This window comes from Pteropus medius, unplaced genomic scaffold (assembly GCF_902729225.1).
Source record: "Pteropus medius unplaced genomic scaffold, Ma_sr-lr_union100, whole genome shotgun sequence".
Taxonomy (NCBI): Eukaryota; Metazoa; Chordata; class Mammalia; order Chiroptera; family Pteropodidae; genus Pteropus; species Pteropus medius.
In genome coordinates this window covers 1,065,941-1,084,841 of record NW_024355109.1, presented here as the reverse complement: position 1 = coordinate 1,084,841, position 18,901 = coordinate 1,065,941, and the positions used below count along the sequence as shown (strand labels likewise).

The 18,901-nt window shown below is 56.9% G+C and overlaps 2 protein-coding genes and 1 non-coding gene across 24 annotated transcripts in view; 2 read left to right on the top strand and 1 right to left on the bottom strand.

The window, feature by feature from the left end:
- Positions 1-2,993, top strand: part of U2AF2 (U2 small nuclear RNA auxiliary factor 2) — a 16,069-nt gene extending 13,076 nt beyond the window's left edge. For 8 of the 12 annotated variants that reach the window (XM_039857205.1, XM_039857202.1, XM_039857208.1 and 5 more), the window contains one exon: positions 2,261-2,482. In XM_039857205.1, coding sequence (XP_039713139.1) covers positions 2,261-2,395 — 135 coding nt within the window. In that variant the 3' untranslated portion in view covers positions 2,396-2,482. Of the gene's footprint in view, positions 1-2,260 lie in introns of all 12 variants that reach the window. The other 4 variants (XM_039857204.1, XM_039857203.1, XM_039857207.1 and 1 more) reach the window with 2 other exon arrangements.
- Positions 2,994-3,436: 443 nt separating this feature from the next.
- Positions 3,437-17,390, top strand: EPN1 (epsin 1). 11 transcript variants are annotated; one of them, XM_039857192.1, is made up of 12 exons: positions 3,437-3,706; positions 4,656-4,746; positions 6,501-6,826; positions 10,380-10,629; positions 12,575-12,699; positions 13,103-13,177; positions 13,657-13,735; positions 14,608-14,909; positions 15,349-15,453; positions 15,579-15,665; positions 16,379-16,736; positions 16,834-17,390. In XM_039857192.1, the coding sequence occupies exons 3-12, from the start codon at positions 6,599-6,601 to the stop codon at positions 17,040-17,042; spliced, it is 1,818 nt and encodes a 605-aa protein (XP_039713126.1). In that variant the 5' UTR covers positions 3,437-3,706; positions 4,656-4,746; positions 6,501-6,598; the 3' UTR covers positions 17,043-17,390. The 11 variants fall into 11 exon arrangements, with proteins under 11 accessions (XP_039713126.1, XP_039713124.1, XP_039713129.1 ...); XM_039857200.1 differs by lacking the exon at positions 4,656-4,746 and adding an exon at position 14,065 and having other exon boundaries at positions 3,438-3,706; positions 13,657-13,739; positions 14,612-14,909; positions 16,479-16,736; XM_039857190.1 differs by lacking the exon at positions 4,656-4,746.
- Positions 15,969-16,070, bottom strand: LOC120598422 (U6 spliceosomal RNA). Its single transcript, XR_005651590.1, has one exon. It is a non-coding gene; the product is annotated as a U6 spliceosomal RNA (small nuclear RNA).
- Positions 17,391-18,901: the final 1,511 nt, after the last annotated feature.

Here is an 18,901-nt window from a genome sequence, read left to right as displayed (position 1 = left end):
GGCTGCAGTGAGGCAGTGGGAGTGCAGGGCTGCTGTGGGCAAGGACTTGGGCTCTGTATCAAAGCAGCTTTGGTTCATAGCTTGGCTGTTCTGTGACCTTGTGCAAGTGGTTTGGCCTTTTCTGTGGCCTGGGGGGAAGTGCTAATGAGTCAGGGCAGGCACAAACCCCCTTGTGTTCCGAAGCCAAGTACCCTGCTAGCTCACCTGTGTTATCTCGAACTCATCATAGTTCTTGAACCCCATCCTTGGAGGACATGGCCGCAGGGTCAGAATTTACGGCCTGATTTTCCAGCCCACTTGAGTCCTGTCACTTCTGGCACTGTGCCTTTGCTTTCCACTTACCCAGGGAGTTGGTGGGGGTTGCCTTTCTGTCTTCAAGCTGAGTGGGGGGAGCGGGGAGCGGGCTGTGCTGTTATTGTGCTGACCTGTAGTGGGGAAGGAAGTGGGCCCTGGGTGCTGATTCCAGATAGGAAGAGGTGGCATTATTAAACATGCCCGAAATGACACCCAGCTGTCAGGGTCCCGGGAGGCGGTGCAGAGCCCCTGGGGCAGGAGCTTGAGGATGGGAGCTGGGGCCCAGAGTGGATCTATGGGAGAATGGGGTGCGGTTCAGGATTTGAGCCAGGTTAGCCTGTTGACTTGGGTGATGGATTATGGTTTAGGGAGTGCGGGAGGGGAGGGAGGAGTCAAGTACGAGTCTCAGCCTTCTGGCTTTGGTGACTGGGCAGGAACACAGGTGAGGAGCAGGGAGATGAGTAGTTTTGGGGGAGGGGGGGATAATGGACAGTGTTATGGGGCTGGCTTTGAAGTCCTGTGACATGCTAGCAGAGATGCAAAGGAAATGGTGAGCTGGACAGAGCTGCATCCCCACTGTGAGGTCTGATATGAACGTGGACAGTCTCTTGCTGTCTCCTCAGTGTTGTGGTGGCCAGCCATCTCTGGTGTGTCTCTCACTTTCTTTCAGTGTTGTCAGCCAGCACTAGAACAGAGCCTGGAACTGGCCTCGGTTGGGGCTGAGTGCATATTTGTGGGAGGAACAAACGGAAAGATCCAGCCTGGTGTTTCGGATTAGACTATCTGCTTTGTTCTTAAACTGTATTCTCAATTTTTTCACACATGTAAAGGCAGGGAGAAACCACTGTAGTGGTGGGGCTATGTTATGGTATGCCGCTTAAGCTGCATACAGCGGCTTTGCAGTACCCAGCTCCAAGTTACCAACATCTTGTTCTTAGGTTGTATTCAACTCCCCACCCACCCCACTCCCTTTATCTGCTGATATAGTTTAAAGCATGTGTTGTATTTTATCTGTGACACGTATAATTTTTTTCTGGTATTTTGGGCCTGGTAATTCTTCTTTTGGGGTCTATTCTGTGCGTTGTTAGATGCTTAGCCCCATCCCCAGCCTCTACCTACTAGATGCCAGTAGCATCTCCTGCCTCCCCAACAACCAAAAATGTCCCCAGACAGTGCCACATGTTCCCTGGGGACACATTCACATTGGTTGGAAACTGCTTCAAGCGAGACCCTTTTAAAAATTTTAATGGAAATGCAGTATCACTACCACATTAACAAAAATATTCTCAGTACCTAGCCAGTTCATGTTCAGGTTTCTCTTACTGTTCTAAAAATGTTTTTTCAAGTTGGTTTGTTTAAGGATCCAGAGAAGGAGTCATTTAAAACTTTCTTATAACTTGTCAATTCTACAATTCTCCGCCATCATTTTTTTTTTTTTTTATTTTTTGCAAGCCATTATACTTGTTTAAGTAATAGGAGTATTTGTCTTATAGAATTCCCTCATGTTCTGAATTAGTGGTTCATGTGAGATAGACGCCCGAGTAGGTCAGGATTCAACTTTTTTCTTTTGCGTCAGCCTGGGTTTGAATCCTAATTTTTGAGCTTCCCTTAATTTATCTGGAGAGAACATCACCCTTAGGATTGGTGGCTCAGGACCCACCTGGTGCAGAGGAGACAACACAATGGTATCTTCCCCAGGAAGCTTGCCTCTGTCCACTTGGGTCTTGAGTTGAGCTTGCCTTTGCTTTCTCACCCTCCACAGCTCTGTGTGCCTCTGCTTTGTGTTCTCTTATTCTTTGATCCTGGGGTTCTAGAGGATGTTTGGGGAAATGCCCCCAAACTTCTTTCCCTCTCTCTCACTCTAGGAGTTCCTAGCTTGGGTGGATGCTGGTGGTTGCTGTGAGTCAGCTCCTTCTTGGGAGTGGAGAGGCCACCTGGCCTTCACAATCTGCCTCTTGTTCCACAGATCTTCGTGGAGTTCACCTCTGTGTTTGACTGCCAGAAAGCCATGCAGGGCCTGACGGGTCGCAAGTTCGCCAACAGAGTGGTTGTCACAAAATACTGTGACCCCGACTCTTACCACCGCAGGGACTTCTGGTAGAGGCGGTGGGGGAGGGTGGGGCCGGGCTGGCGTAGGGCTTCTGCCCTGCCACCCCCCCTTTTCCCCTCTGAAGACATGGCAGAGTGAGTGGCCTCAGTGACAGCCACGGCAGCAACTGGAATGGCAGCAATTTAAGGGTGGGGGTGGGGGGTTGGGGCAGGGAGGGGACTGGGGAAGTGCGCACACAGGCCCACACAGACACACGCACCCACAGACACAGGAAGGGGTCGGGATGGGGAGGGGTGCACAGCAAGGTGGGGTAGGACCCCCACAGCCCCTCTCCAAAACAGCCTCTCCTCCCTTATTCCTTCTTTCTCCTCCCCTTCCCCACTGTAGAAACATAGTGTGTTTATATTTTATGGCCAAACTATTTTGAATTTTGTTGTCCGGCCCGGTGCCCTGCCCTCTCCCTTTCCAGGACCATAGCCCCGTCCTCTTGGCCTCTGGTCCTCTCCCTGGTTTCTTACATAGCTGATTCTCTTTAGCCTCCCCTGACCTGTCCCTAGCCTGGTGTCCCTTGTCCCTCTCCTACTCTGTGGCAGTTTCATATTTGCTAAAACGAATTTGCTCATTAAACATTTTGTTGTATTTTACTTTATGGAGCTCCTCTGTGTCTGGTGTGTGTAACCCGGGTGTGTGCCCTTGGCTCGAGGCCTAGCCTTTGCTCCAGGAGGCCGGGCTGTGCCCAGCCTTTGGCCTTTGGCCTTTGGCATTGCCGCCCTGCTGCCCTTGGCTCGCCCCGGGGGCTCTCCCTGCCTGTGCGCCGCCGCCTCAGGCTGGGCGTGGACTCGGGGAAGGGGATACGACCGCCTGGCCCCACGTGGGCTCCCGCGTCCGCACCGGGGACGTAGGGGTGGGGGTGCGGGTGGGGGTAGGGGCGGTCTCGGGGGCGGGCTGGGAACAACTCGGCGTTCTCCCTGGGCCTTTGCGGCAGCGAGCGGAAGTAAGGGAAGCGGCTTACGATCCGGAAGTGACGCAGACCTGTGGACTGGTCTGCGGAAGTGTGCTGCGCGGGCTCCGCAATCAGGGCCGGGAGGGGCTTGCAGCCACTTCCGCTTCCGGTCCGTCGCTTCTTTCGGTTGCTTCCCGTCCTCTCGGCGGCTCATCTCCCCCGCCCGGTGTCCGCGCCCCTCCTGGGCGCCGGGGCGGCAGGGCTGTCGTCGTGCGGCTCTCCGTGCTTCCGCCTGTGCGCCCGAACGCGCCTCAGTGTCTGCCGCCCGCGGCTCTCCGCGCGCCCCGTGACACCGAGGTCGAGCGGGGGCAGGGGACTGCCCCCCATGACCCCCCGGTGCCCGGTGTGAGGGAGCCGAGGTGAGCGCGGGGCCCAGCGTTCCGGCGTCTGCTGGCCCCCGATCGTCTCCGCGGCCGTCGCGTCTATGCGCCCGTCGGCCGTGACTGCCCGCGTCTCTCGGTCTCTGGCGTCTGTCTCTGGGAGCGCCTCCGTCTCCCGCGGGATGCGCCTGGGCCTAACCCGTGCTAGTGTCCATTCTGCTGTTTGTACAAAGCCTTGTCCGCGTGTGTCTGTCCTGGGTCTCGTTCTGCTTCTGCGCGCCGCCACGTCCCGCGTCTGACGGTCAAGATCAATGTTCGCGTCTCTCTCCGAGCTTGTGAGTCTTCAGTGCCAGGTGCCTCCACTCTCTGCTTCTGGTGCTTCCCTCTGCCGCAGTTTTCCCATCTCCTTTCCCTCCTGTCCCCTCTTCCACCCCGAGCCCCTCTCCGCGGTCTGTGCTTAGTCTAGGATCTGCTCCTCCAGGCTCCCGAGTCTGGTGGTGGGTGAATAGCCTGGGTCTCCAACCAGAGGCCCACTGCTTGCTAGCCTGTGATACCTGTCAGGTGACTTTTCGCCAGACCTCAGTGTCCTAGCCTTTAAAATTAGGACGTTCGTTGTTCCTGCTCATAGGGCCACTGTGCGTTTTGACGGAGGTGATACTTGTAAAGTGCCCCACACTGGCCAGTGGAAGATGTGTAACAACTAGGAGCTCTGGTTTCCACCATTAATATATGTTCACTTCCACAAATGTTCGATATTGGTCATTTGAGTGCTCCTTGGAGAATTTTGCCGTAACATTTGTTCTCTGTTTCATCTAACAATTCTCTTGAATCAACTTATTTTGAAAAGCTTAGTCTCATTTTAGGCAGCACTTGTGAAATCTTAGCGTTGGGGAGCTAGTTGTGTATTTTTCTAATGCACACAGTATTAAGACAGTACATCTTCTGATGACACTCCTTTGGAAACATTCTGGTTGTCTTCTGATAATAGTGGCAGCCAATGTTATTGAGTGCCTACTATCAGTGGGGCTTGGGGCCAAGCACTTAATGTGCCCATCCTGTTCCACCAGCGAGCCTACCAAGTAGGAGTTCTCCCCTTTGTTTGGGAGTGGAGCTTGCTGTGCTGCGAGCTGATGGCCAAGATTGGGTGTTCTTTTCGTTATTTCCCAGTTTTTTCTTTCTCAGTCCAGTTACTGCCTCTTTTTATTTCAAGGCTTTTTCTCTTTATCTTTCTGCCTCGCTATCTATCCACATTTCTCTCAGTTTCTGGCTGCATCCTTGTCTGTCTCACCACGTCTCCGGGTTGCTCCGCTGCCTGGCTTTCTCTATGCTTCTCTCTTTCCTTGTCTCTCTCATTCCCAATCTTCTCACTCTCCTCTGTGTGTGTCACATCATTTCTTTGTCTTAGTGTGTCTAGCTAGGCCTGTCTTGGTTGTCTGGCCTTCTCTTTTCAGTTGTCTCCCAGCGCCTGGTCCTCCAGCCTGAGTTCAAGGCAGGGGCTAGCCACTGGCCCCAGGATTCAGGTTGTGAGAGGGCTCAGGAGATCTCTGGCAGTGGTTGTTGGAGAGGCTGGGGCTGGTGGTCAGAGCTTGCCCTGGAACCAGGCTGCTCTGGGAGTGAGGCATGTGTCCTGGGGCAAGGGAGTTAGCCTTTCTGTGCCTCATTTCCTCCCCAGTGAGGTGGCCGTGGGTCATGGACTTGTGAGGATTAATTCAGTTGCTACAAGTAAAGTACTGGTGCAGGGTCAGGGCTACATGATTTCTGCAGTTGTCATCACTTAACTGATTCCTGCCCTTCTGTTTCTTTCCCTGTCACTCTTCTTTAGGCAAAGGTCAATTGAAAACCATAAATTTTGGAGTCCAGGGGAGCCTGGGGTTACGCCTGTGCTGCTAGGCATAGTGATGACCTTGGGTGAATTACTCAACCTCCCAGGACCTGCTTCCCTGTGAGAAACACCTTGGGCAGTGTTAAATGAAATAGCACTCAGGCAGCCCCAGGCAAGCACTGGGAAGCAGCTTGCAGCTGTGCTGTTCCTTATCTCTTCTCGCTTGGGCCTCTCTTCTCCTCACCCTTGGGACTCTTGTTCCTGGCTCCCCTCCCCCATCGCTGTACTCCCTTGTCTCCTCTTTTCTGTGTGTCCTTGTTTCATTCTTGGGTTCTGCTCCTTCCACCCTTGCTCCTTCCCTTCCAGTTTATTGAATAGCTCTTTGGGGCCAGTGCTTCTGATGAGAAAAGCCGTGTCCAGACACACACGGTCTCTGCTTCCCATGGGCCTGGTGGTGTCAGCCTTAGCCACAGAATCAGACAAATGAGTGTCATATCACTAGGCGATGGTCTATCCAGGAGGCCCCTGGGAATGGGGACCTTGGGATTCAGGAAGCTTAAGTGGTGCCCTCGGGGCAAGTGGAAGTGACCTGGTGAGGGAGTGGAAGAGTAGGTGACCCAGTCCGGACACGGTACTTCCTGTGCCCTGACTCTCAGTTTTCTGGGTTACTGAACGGAGCCCCACTTTACAGAAGAGGAACCTGAGGTGCATGAGTTGTCAGCCTGCCCAGGTGGCTGGACCAGGAAGTGCTGGCTGGGGTGTGCCCCCAGGGCCCATGATCTGTCACTGCACACTCTGCCTCGCTGAGCAGGGGCCCAAGCAGGAAGGAGCTGGGTACAATTGAGGAACCGAACTGGACAGGATGACTAAGATGGAGGTTGACAAGGGCTAGAGCTTTCTAGGTCACGGCATCCTCAATCTGTCGTGCAGTGGGGAGCCTGTACCTATCGGGGTTTGGGCTGGGTGGCCCCAGGTGCCCCTTGTGTTTCCAAGGACCTCTCCTATTCTCAGATGTGGTGACCTGCCAGTTCCTGCTGTGGCCTCCCTACTCAAGTTGGCCCCTCTGCCCACATCCCAGGGGCACAGTCCCCGCACCTCCACTGGCCACCATGTCAACCTCCTCTCTGCGGCGCCAGATGAAGAACATCGTCCACAACTACTCAGAGGCTGAGATCAAGGTCCGCGAAGCCACAAGCAACGACCCCTGGGGCCCGTCCAGCTCACTCATGTCCGAGATCGCCGACCTTACCTACAATGTTGTCGCTTTCTCAGAGATCATGAGCATGATCTGGAAGCGGCTCAACGACCACGGCAAGAACTGGCGACACGTCTATAAGGTTGGTGGGCAGGCACGGGCAGGCTGGTGCCACCTGGGCTGCCATCACCCTTCTGGTTTTCCAGAGGTGCCTGCGCCTTTCTGTATGGTTTCTCTTGTTTAACAGGGGCCACGCATATAAAGTATTAGGGTTTTGAACCTGATGATTTAAACCGATTTTGAAGAAGTGGCACTTTCATAGGGTACACCCCCCTGGAAGGCCTAAGCAGGTGCCCAGTTTCCTCCCTCGGGGCAGCTGTGTCCCCAGTTTGTCTTCCAGGGCCATCTGTGTGTGCACGTCCAGGCTAATGGGTGGCTCCGGGGACTTTTGGGGCCATGGACCTTAAATGCAGGTGGTTCCTGGGCTGTATGCAGTGTCACAACTCAGGACTATATACGTTGAGAGTGGGTTCTACTATGTCAGTTATATCCCACTTTTAAGTAAGAAAAGGAAGCTAAATTCTAGAGGTCGTATCCCATCAAGACATGAAAGTTTGGTTACTTTTCTCTTTTTTTTACAAAGGTATAACAGTCTCTTGTATAGGGTGGGTTATAATTGATGTAACCAGCTATTTGGTGATGGATTTTTAAGTGAATTGCAACGCTTTTACAACCATGGCTGCCGCGAATATCCTCGTATCCTCTAAAACTGGAATTTCTGAGTTGAAGGATCCATGCATGTATCATTTTGATAATGTGACCTCCACAAAAGTGGCCCATTTATTCACCCATAGTGACAAATGCACACACCCTAATCCAGGGTCCAGAGAGACAAACTTCAGGCTCTGGGCACAGGGAACGAATCTGCAGTCGGCACTCAGTGGCCAGGTTCCCATTTGACCTCTGCTTTGGGGGCCTGGCATCCCCTCCTCTGGTCAGGAAGTGGCCAAGGGCATGGGCTAGCGCAGGTGGCCAGACCCTACTCCCAGCAGTGTGACCTTGGACCAGTCCCTGGACCTCCCTTTCTGTGAGGATTGGGCCCCATGCCAGGTTAGTATGTCTAGCTCAGGAGTGTTGGCGGGGCCTCTGTGGCTGACTTGTCAGTAGAAGTCAGCTTGAGGGCCTGAGCTGTGTGTGCTGGTGGGCGTGGTGGGGAGGCACTGGCCTTGGGGACCCATCCTGGGGCCCACACTGGCAGCCTCTCTCCTGTAGAGGCTGTGTTGGTTCCTTTGTCTCCAAGATGAGCAGACTGGGCCTGGAGGGGTGGCCTTGCTCATAGTCAGCAGAGATACAAGGCTGTGTCCTGGCGTTCCCTGTGTACCCCAACAAACCCAGATTGGGTCAGCGACTTGATGGACTCGTCGTTTCTAGGCAAGCTTTTTTGTGGAGGTGACCGAAGGGACAGAGCCTGCTGGGCTAACACCCGGAGAGTAGCTCAGAGCTGGAGAATTGGGTGCATGAGTCAGGTGAGTCCTGAGGGCCCTGGATGGCAGGTTCTTCCTGATGGGTGGCTGGGGGAGTGTGTTTGTGGGCAGAGCACAGTGGGGGAGCTTTTCCTGTCTCTCTTTTTTGGGTTGGAGACTGAAGCGCAAGGAGGCTCAGGGTACCCAGGATGCAGTGGGACTTGAGAGGAGCCCCAGAGCCCCTCTTGGCTTGGCTGTGTCATTTCCTTGTCCGAGGAGCGCAGGGTGGTCAGTGAACTCTGGCCCAGGCTGAAGGTAGCCTGCCCGCCTTGTAAGCGGGGCTCTGCCACATGCAGTCAGGCCCCCCCATGTGCCACCCCCACTCTACGGTGGGGACTGTGGCCCTGAAAAGCTTGGGTTTACTGCCTGGGCCTCACAGAGATGCCTACTCTTCTCCGTCTTAAACTGAGACTTGTGCTCTGATGTCCCAGACAGCCTTAACCGAGCTGGTCTAAGAATTAACAGGGACCATTGGGCTGTCTAGTTGTCCCCTTTTAAAACATTTTCCATCGAGGTGTGTGTACACCTGTGTGGCCACCACCCAGAGAGAGGACTCTTCCTGTACCCCAGAGGCCCGGGCCCTGCCTTCTGTCTGAGATTGTTCTGGAACTTTGTTCCAGGAACGCATGTAGCACAGGCCTGTCTGGGTGGTCAGTGCACAGGAAGGCATCCATGTGTTCCCAGCATGTGAGCACACAGCGGCTCATGTGTGTAACCCCCCACCCCCGCCCCATAGGTGTTTGGGTTACTTCTGGGTTCACCATCTTTAACTACAGTTCCAAAGTCCTCAGAGCTCTGAAAATGAAAGTTTTCAGTTTGTTTGGGGCAGGGCCCTACCTGGACTGAAATAAGGTTGTTTATCTGGTGTTTGTCAGTCCCACATTGGTGGCTGTGGGTGTGACCTCGGCTGGGGGCTCTGTCATGCTTGGGAGCAGCAGGGCTGTACCTGAGTTTGGAGCTCACCTTCTGTGTGGGTGCGGCTGGTCCTTTCTGCTCTGACTGCAAAACCCTGGAGGGCGGTTTAAGGACTAACTGCAGATGACGGAGCTAGATATCCAGCACGCCTTTGAGAAGCTGGCACATCCAGGTCGGGGTTGTGTTGGTGAGCCACAGCAGGCACCCAGCAGACGTCACAGTGGGTCAGAGAGCTTGCCCCAAATGGCCAGCCCCTCCCTCTGTTGTTTCCTGAGTGGGTTTGGGGGCTCCGTGAGTCTGTGGAATCATCTGCAAAGTCTAAAGTGTGCCCTCTTCCAAGGATGGTTCCACAGTCTTGTACAGAGTCTGTAAGGGGCCATTACCCTGCGCCTGGCTCCCCAGACCTGCCTGGAGCCCAGGATCCAAGACCACAGAGGCCTTGCCTGGGTTTTCTTTTCCCATTTAGTTTTAACTTGCCTGAAAGAGGATTCGTTCTCAAGTCATAAAATGCTGAAGCCACCAAAGGGTGTTGGTTCCTCCCTGAGCTTCCAGCATGCCGTGTGTCCTGCCCCAGGAGCCCAGGCCCAGACGGGCCCTGCAGGCCTTTTCCCCAGTATGTTGGGGTAAGGTTTCACACGAGAAGCGATGACCCACTCTACAGTGACGGAGCTGTGGAGAGTGTGGCCCTTGTGAACGTGGTGTGGCTGACGTTTCCCAGCTGTGCTCCTTTAGATTCGCACATCACAGAAATGGGCAGGGTCTGCATTGCCGGTGATGCCCAGGTGGGCCTGTGGTGACTGCAGCTGCCACATCCCTATTCTTTCATGGAGGAGCACGTGGATCACAGGCTGTACCATCTACCCTTTCCAAGTGGGCACTTCAGAGGTATCAGGCACACTCACCACTGCAGTCTGGGGTATTCTTGTCACCCCAACAGACTTTGCGCGCACCAAGAATGACACCTGGTGTCCCCAGCCCACGGCTGGCATGACTGCTTTTCCTTGGGTCTGCCTGTCCTGGCACTTCGTGTGAGTGGATCACATGCTGTGCTCCTGGTGCTGCTCTCTCAGCATGGCGCGCTTAGGTCCCACCTAGGTGGCGGCACATGTCTGTGTGTTCCTCTTTTCGAGGGCTGTATAATACCCCACTGTGTGGATGGGCTGTGCTGGTTCATCCACCCTCTGATGGCACCTGAGTTGGTGCGGGGAAGTCCCAGTGGGTGGCCTTGTGGGTGACCTGCTGCATTCTGCTCCACAGGCCATGACGCTGATGGAGTACCTCATCAAGACAGGCTCGGAGCGCGTGTCGCAGCAGTGCAAGGAGAACATGTATGCTGTGCAGACGCTCAAGGACTTCCAGTACGTGGACCGCGACGGCAAGGACCAGGGTGTGAATGTGCGCGAGAAAGCTAAGCAGCTGGTGGCCCTGCTGCGAGACGAGGACCGGCTGCGGGAGGAGCGTGCCCACGCACTCAAGACCAAGGAGAAGCTGGCACAGACAGCTGCTGGTAAGGCCTGGCTGCGACCCCTTTTCACTGTTCTCTCTTCACCTGACACAGGCTCCTTCTGGCTCTGTCCTTTCCCTCTCGCCGTGGGGCTCTGGAGCTGAGACGTGTCATTATGTTCACACACATTAGCCAGTCACCTCCTTAAGGCCTAGGTGTGCCCTGCCCTCGGCCTGGGCCCTAGAGCTGCCAGGCCAGTGCGCCGCGGTCCTTACAAGAGTGGCCAGTGCCCAAGGGGAGGAAGCTGTGCGGCTGGGACAGCCCTCTGGCGAGGGGACAAGCATGCTGATAGCTGAGAGGCTGTCCTTCCATCAGGCTAGAGGCAGAGCTTGCTTTTAAGTTTTAGGAAGTGATGGGGCGCAGTGAGCTCCATTTGGCAGGTGGCAACTAGCACCTGAAAGAACAAGTTGGAGTAGAGAGATAAGAGGGTCCCAGTGTGTCTATGTCGGGAATCTTTGCACACAGGGTGTGGGGGTCTGGAGTGTGAAAAAGGGCTCGCCATATAAGCTAGTCCAGAGATGGAGGAGTGCATGCAGTGGGGTGGCCCTGTAGGGTCCAGGCAGGAAGGGAAAGATCCAGTTAATGCCTGGAGTTTGCCACAGAGCGTGGGCTGCGGGGGACACCAGGAAATGAGAAGTGGCATTTTACCAGGCAGTGGTTGGGACGGGGACAGGTTCAGGGCAGCCTTATGTGGAGTCAGAGTCATCTGGGCCTGCAGGACAGACCAGGTTCCTGGCATGTCAGGGATGGCTGGACGTTCTGCTCGGGCCTTTCATGTACGGTCACTGTCTAGTATCCACGAGGACGTTGTATATGTCTGGGGCCACAGAAAACAGCGTGTCATGCAAGGGCGCACATGCAGGGGAGAATGGGGTGCTTTTGGAGGGGCTTTGGGCAGGCCTCGTGGCATCCTCTATGGGGCCAGAGGGCCCATGTGTCCACTTTCTCCTCATGGCTGCTCCATTTCTGCCTCTCAGCTGGGCCCTTGTCTGAGCTCTGGGCTTTGTGCTCCTTCAGCTTTATTCCCAGACCCTGAAATTTGAATTTCGTGTAGATCACACGTTTTGAGATATTATTAACTTTTTGTTTCACCCCCTAACTGCTCAAAATTAGGGAACCCTTTCTTGGCTTGTGGGCAGGCAGAGCACGTGTGTCCGCAGCCCAGTTTGCTGCCTCCCAGTCCTGGGGCACAGTGTGGGGCCAGCCGGGAGCATGTCTCTTGACACACTGCAAGGGGCTGAGAGGGCCGTGGGGCTCTGAGAGGGACCTGGACAGGTGCCCAAAGGCCTGCCCGGTGCCTTTGTTTCTCCACAAGCAGAGGCCTGGCCACATTGGGAGGGGTGCAGGTGGTGCCTGGTCAGCTCAGCTCACCCCCACTGCCGCATCCTGGCCCATGCTTCCGTCCTCCACCCTTGCAGATAGCCAGCTTCTTCCTTTCCTGTCTCTGTCCTTTCCATGGTCATGACTCGGGCTGCTCACGTGGGATGGAGTTGGGGGTGGGATGCATGTGCTGTGCTCTCCTGATCCCTTGGTCCTGGAGAGGTACAGGTATTGAGCAGCCCTAGAGACCAAATCTCTAGTCTCCGCATCTAGAGTATGCAGGGCTTTCCCTGGCTCTTACCAGGGAGGGAGGCCCTGTGACAGGCTGGGAGCATATGGGAATCCTTGGCTCCACATGGTGCAGGAACCCAGGTCTCAGGGCTTAGAGGTTCCTGAAGTCCCCTTCCTCTTTATCAGTAGGGCGAGCCTTCTCTGACCTGCCCTGCCCCGCCCCGCCCCGCCCCGCCCCAGGTGGGGCTGAGTAGGCCCAGTGCACAGCTCTTCTCCCACCCTCCTAGGGAAACTGGTGTCTGTGTCCTGGGTGGGGGGCGTGGTCTTGGGAGTGGTCAAGCTGAGGGGTTCCCTCTGCTTCCTCAGTGTCTCACTGTCTCCCTGGTTCTCCTCGCAGCCTCCTCAGCAGCTGTGGGCTCCGGGCCCCTGCCTGAGGCAGAGCAGGCCTGGCCGCAGAGCAGTGGAGAGGAGGAGCTGCAACTGCAGTTGGCCTTGGCCATGAGCAAGGAGGAGGCCGACCAGGTACTGTGGCCACCTGGGCCCACATGGTGGAGAAGGGTTTTATTTCCGTCTGCCATCCCATCTCCATGCCTTACCTACAGCTCCACCTGCCCCTCTCTCAGGCTCGCTCTGTTTCTCTGTTCCTCTGTCTGTTCTGTCTTATGTCTCTGCTCGCCCGCTGACCTTGTCTGTCTCTGTCCTGTCTGGAAACACTCCTCCTTTTTCTCTCCCTGGATGCTTGTCCTGCCCTGTCTGGCTCCAGTCCCCTCGCCCAAGCTGTCTCCCTGCTCTGTCTCTACCTGCCCCTCACTGGTTTGGGGACTGTCGCCTTGTATGTGTGCCTCTGTCTGACCTCTCTTCTCTGTCTGTTTCCCTCTCTCCTGGCCTGGCCCCTGCCCCGGCCCCTCACACTCTCTCTCCCCAGCCCCCGTCCTGCGGCCCTGAGGATGACGTCCAGCTCCAGCTGGCCCTTAGTTTGAGCCGTGAGGAGCACGATAAGGTCAGAGCAGCATCTCTGCCCCCCCATGCTCCCCTGAAACTCTCCCTAGGCCCCTGCCACCTCACTCCTTCCTAAAGGGCCCCACTCCACCGCCCCTCTGCAGTTCCCATATGTTCACACCATGGCATTTCTAGCTCTAGCACCTTGTGTAAAGCGGATTCTCAGACGACACCCATATATGTTAAGTAGGTGCCCGTGGTGGCTCTGGTGGCGAGGGCCTTCCCTCTCCCCAACTGTAGTCGTAGCCTTCATCGCCCACGGCAGTGCAGACAGCATCAGGCACACGGGCCCGTGCTTCCCTGCCTGTCAGAGCACCATCCTTGTCCCCACACCTGCCTGCGACCCTGTGTCCCACCCCATCCCACATGTCGTCTGCATCCCATTTTAATTTTAGTTGCCTTCTGGGTGGGAGAGGGTACTCGGGTGCCCAGTCACTCAGACTGACCCTTTCCTGCCACCTGCCTCTGTGGCCCAAACAGGAGGAGCGGATCCGCCGTGGGGACGACCTGAGGCTGCAGATGGCCATTGAGGAGAGCAGGCGGGAGACAGGGGCCAGGGGAGAGTGGGGAGGGACTGGTGGGAAGTAAGTGGGGTGGTGGTGTTAGGCTGGGAGGAGGTATGAAGAGGAGGTGATCTATGGTCTGAAGGAGGTGAGTGTAGCGGGGAGGTGAGTATGTGTGGAGGTGGGTGTTGGGGGAGGTGAGTGTGGGACCATGTCTCCCGCACCTCTGCCCTCTGTGCATGCAGCAAACGTCCAAGGTGGTCTTGTTCTTTGGTCTCTTGTTCTGTAAGCTCACATAGTTCACGTGAGTGTCCCAAGTGTCTTTGCAGCACAACCACCCTCCCAGACGGTGGCTGCAGGTCGCGAGGCTTGCCCTGATTCCCAGGGTGGGGACCAGACCCCTACTGATAGGGGGCAGTAGATGGCGCAAGGCTGGCCTGGCATGGGGGTCTTACAGTGCCCCTACTTACAGCTCAGCAGGATCTCAGCCCCCTTCCACCCCTTTCACCCTGGGGAGGATGGGGGGACCTCACATCCAGAAACATGGGCCCTGGTCAGCTGGGTTCCCCACGACACGGAACTCGTGCACGTGCATGTATGTGTGTGGTCTCTGGGAAGCCAGGCGTGTGCAGTGACCCACATTTGCTGGGTCCCAGCCAGGCCTGCTCAGGGGACCTGGGGTTCCCTGGCCAACAGAGTGTGCCAATCAGCCTGGCTGCCCAGGGATGTGGGGGCTCCCTGGGTGGCTTTGCTCTCTGTCCTTGTTGGGCCATGGTGGACATGAGGCACGGATGGAGGGCTGGCTTGGGACTGAGCAGGGAGACTAGGAACGAGCGTGGCTGCTGCCTCCCGGGACTACTGCCCCAGCCTGGCCGGCTCCTTCCCTGTGGTCCTGTCTGCCCTGCGCCCTCACAGCCTCTCTTCCCCTGCAGTCCTCCCTCATGGATCTTGCGGATGTCTTCACGGCCGCAGCTCCTCCAACAGCCTCGGACCCGTGGGGTGGCCCAGCGCCCATGGGCACCGCCTCGGCTGCCCCCACCTCAGACCCATGGGGCGGACCTCCTGTTCCGCCAGCTGCTGATCCTTGGGGTGGTCCGGCCCCTACACCGGCCTCTGGGGACCCCTGGAGGCCTGCTGCCCCTGTGGGGCCCCCAGTCGACCCTTGGGGTGGGACCCAGACCCCTGCAGCTGGAGAAGGGCCCACGCCTGACCCATGGGGGAGCTCGGATGGTGAGTGCCAGCCCCTACATTTTTGTCTGGACGCATCCCTGGGCCTGCCTGGCCTGAGGAGGGCAGGGAGGGGCACAGTGAGTAGGCACTGGCGGGGCTGGGGTTGAGTTGGGGATTATGGGGGCTTCACCAGGGCGGGAGGGCAGGGCTGGAGCACATCCGTCCTTTCATCTTGGCCGAGGCTTCCTGGGGCATGTAGAGCCCTGTGGCCGAGGACTTCAGCCAGGAGGGACACATGGGCAAAGGCCAGGCTGGTGTGAGCGCCCAGGGCTGGACTGTGATGAGGGGAGGGTTGGGCTTGGGGGAACTGGGGGTGCTTCTGAGTGGTGGGGGCTGGAGTGGGGCTCTTGCTTGGGAACAGTCAGATTTCAGAGGAGACAGACTGCCACTTGCCAGGCAGGTAGAGCCCAGTGCCTCATGTGCCTCCTCCTTCACCCAGGTGGGGCCCCGACCAGTGGACCCTCGGTCTCCGATCCCTGGGCCCCGGCCTTCTCAGACCCCTGGGGGGGGTCACCTGCCAAGCCCAGCACTAATGGCACCACAGGTACTCGGTGGGCGCTGAGTCATGAGGGACGAGTCTTGTCTCATGAGTACCAGGCGTTGGGGGTGGAGGCAAGCCCCTGAAGGAGCTGAGTGGATACCCTGACCACCACTCCTCTCTCACCACAGTGGTCGGGGGCTTTGACACAGAGCCTGACGAGTTCTCTGACTTTGACCGGTTGCGCACAGCCCTACCGACCTCAGGGAGCAGCACAGGTGAGCCTGCCCCGCCTGCTCCCACCTGGCCCCCACACTGGTGTCTGAGAGACCCCGCTCCATGGGTCCATTGAGCGAGATGAAAGCAGCTCTGGGTTGGGTCCATCTTTTTTTCAAACAACTTTATTGAGGTATAATTGATCACTCCTCGTCTTCAAAAAGGCGTTTTTAACTTCGTTTTGAAATAATTTCAAAAAAAGTTGTAAAAATGGTACAAAGAATTCACTTGGTTGAGGTTCCCCAGATGCTAACTCCGATCTCTCTGTCATCCTGGAATGTTCCTTTGAGTGCATTGCAGACTGCAGATGTTTTTGTCTATGCCATGTTACGTGTATCATCCTTGTGCAGGGGCAGTGCTAATCTTTCTGTGTCATTCTGATTTTAGTATGTGCTGCCGAAGTGAGCACATTCCCAGTCTTTTTTGTTCACACAAATTTGTGCATTCTTTTTTCTACATTAAGAGAGGAGTCTTAAATTAATTTTTTCAAAAATTAGGTCTCAGACTAACAAATGTCACCCAGCCCCTTGGGGTCACTTGCGGTTTCCCCACCATGCACTGTTGTCTGGACTGTGGGCTGGTGAGGCATGTGGAGCTGGCTGCCCCGTAAGCAGGCCCATCTGCCCTCCATCTTCTGGATTCTGTCGGAGTAGTTTTCCCAGTCACTGCTCTGGAGCTTGTCAGTTTTCCTGCGACCTTTGTCCCTCGGCCTTAGGCCCTCCAGGTTTTGGCCCCGGGCTCTGCTACCTGGTACCGTCACCTCCTTTCCAAGACCCTGCCACCCGTCTTTCCTCTGAGTCCCTCTGCCCCTCCAGGGGAGCTGGAGCTGCTGGCTGGAGAGGTGCCCGCCCGCAGTCCCGGGGCGTTCGACATGAGTGGGGTCGGGGGCTCTCTGGCTGAGGCTGTGGGGAGCCCCCCGCCCGCAGCTGCCCCAGCCCCCACGCCACCTACGCGGAAGACGCCTGAGTCGTTCCTGGGGCCTAACGCGGCCCTCGTCGACCTGGATTCGCTGGTGAGCCGGCCGGGCCCCACGTCACAAGGAGCCAAGGCCTCCAACCCCTTCCTGCCAAGTGGTGAGTGTGGCCCCCAGGGCAGGGACACCGGCCCCGCCAGTGATCTCCTGGGCAGACCCTCCTGACTGCTCTGTGCATCTCTGTCCTCTCTCTGCAGGAGCCCCGGCCACTGGTCCCTCCGTCACCAACCCCTTCCAGCCCGCGCCCCCTGCAACGCTCACCCTGAATCAGCTCCGGCTCAGCCCTGGGCCCCCGGTCCCGGGGGCGCCACCGACATACATCTCCCCCCTGGGCGGGGGCCCGGGACTGCCCCCCATGATGCCCCCAGGTCCCCCAGCTCCCAGCACTAACCCCTTTCTCCTATGAGCAGGGGGGGCAGCCCAGCCCAGCTCCCACTGCTGCTCCCTGGGAGACCAGTGTCGTGAGTGCATGTGAAGCGGGGACCCCCAGCGCCCTCCCCTCCTGGGCCTACTCACACTACACTGCCCCCACATCCCCTACCTGCGTCCCGAGAAACTGGATGTGGGGTTTGGGGAGGGTGCTGGCCAGAGGAGGGCCCCTTCCTGTGGCATTAGAACGGGGACAGCTGTGCCCGTCCCCCCACTCCTGACTGGCCCCTCAATCAGTGTTTGAGCCTCCTTCTCCCCCCACATCCTCGGTGAATCCTTGGTGATGATTTCGGCAACTGTGGGAATAAATGGCAATTCTCATGGGTGTGGCTCCTCAAGTTCCCATCAGTGACTCACATGACCCTTCACTGGGGACCTGGGGCGTGGTAGCCAACACCTCATTCCCAAAAGCCCTGATGTCCTTACCCTCTGGAGCCCTGGTGGGGCTGTGCTGGGTGGATGGGCCCTCAAGCCCTGGCAGAGTGGCAGCCGTGCAGGCCTAGGCACTGTTACTCGTGAAGATCGGTCCAGGCACCGAGATCAGCCAGTTTGTGTTCTGGCCCAGGAGACACTTTGGGCATGGGCAAGGGCACAGGGAGGTGCAGAGCAGTGAGTCACAGCAGAAGGGGCAGCAAAACTGACCAGGATGGCCTATGCTGCCACACCCCCTACCCTTGATGGCAGTCAGGGCAGATGGCCAATGTGAGGGGGTAGCGTGTGAGCCATAAACAGCCGTGGAGACTGATCTCCAGGTGGATGGCAGTGGGAATGGCCTTGTGTGGCCAGAGGCAGCAGTCAGACATTCCTGCCAGGCAGTGTACAGTCTGTGGGCACCCTCTGCAGGCCAATGATAGGGAGTTTGTTCAAGCTGGCTGTGGGCTACTGTGGGGATGGGCCTGGCACCATTTTGGGTCAATAGGTTCAGGACTCAAGGTACCTAGAGGGCAGTGGCCAGTGCCCTGTCTGCTGAGTTATGAGGAGTTTGGGGCACAAGAAGGGAGTAGGGGGGCTATTGCCAGGGCCTGGGGTGCCGTCCCTGGGCAGAGCTGGGGCCACACTGGCCCGATGTGGGGTCCAGCCATGGCAAATGCAGGGAGAGGGCCCATCCAGACCGTGTCACATTCTTGCTCACTGGATCGAGTACGTGTTTTGTTACCTGCTGCCTCAGAAGCTTGTACTGTGCTTCATTGTAGTGGAGAGGTGAAAGGTAAGAGGCTTTTCTTAGTTTCCCATTTGTCATAGTGGAGAAGGCAGTAACGAAACAACAGACCCCAGCAGCAGCGTGCACGGTAGTCAGAACCTTGTTTCGGCCTGCTCTAGTGGGAACCTCTGCTTGATGTGAGAGCACAGCGGCTCTGAGATCCCATGTCTCCTCCGTTAGCCTTTCCAGAATATTCCAGGCAGCATTTTCACCAGGAACTACCACTTAAGCCTCTTCTACCCGCCATGTGGCCAGAGCACCCGGGTGGTGCATCACTGGACGTTGAAGAGATGACCATTCTTGCCTTGCTGGTTCACTCCTACTGTGTACGCGTCATGTATGTATGTGTCATTTTCTCATACAGCTCCAGGGCTTATGGTCAGGTGTTGAGCGCAGAGTTGAGATGCTTGAGTCCTTTGGGGGTGCTGGGAAGGGCCTTGCAGGTGAGGTTCCGACCAGGGCGTCTTCCCAGACAGCTGAAGTGGACGGGCATCCCCCAAGGCCGTTCCCTCCAGTGGGGCCGGGCGGCTGAGCCCTGAGAGAGCGTGTGGGTCTGCAGGGTCTCAGGGCGAGGCTTGCTGGCTGCACTGGGGAAATCAGGCCACTAGCGCCAGATGTGCTCACAGGGGACGCGC

Bases quoted from the DNA above. Each gene is read 5' to 3' on its own strand.
- EPN1 (XM_039857190.1), top strand. From the start codon at position 6,599: ATGTCAACCTCCTCTCTGCGGCGCCAGATGAAGAACATCGTCCACAAC. The intron at 13,736-14,607 runs GAGAGTGGGGAG...CTCTCTTCCCCT, and splicing joins GCGGGAGACAGGGGCCAGGG to GCAGTCCTCCCTCATGGATC. The intron at 15,666-16,378 runs GTGAGCCTGCCC...CCTCGGCCTTAG, and splicing joins GACCTCAGGGAGCAGCACAG to GCCCTCCAGGTTTTGGCCCC.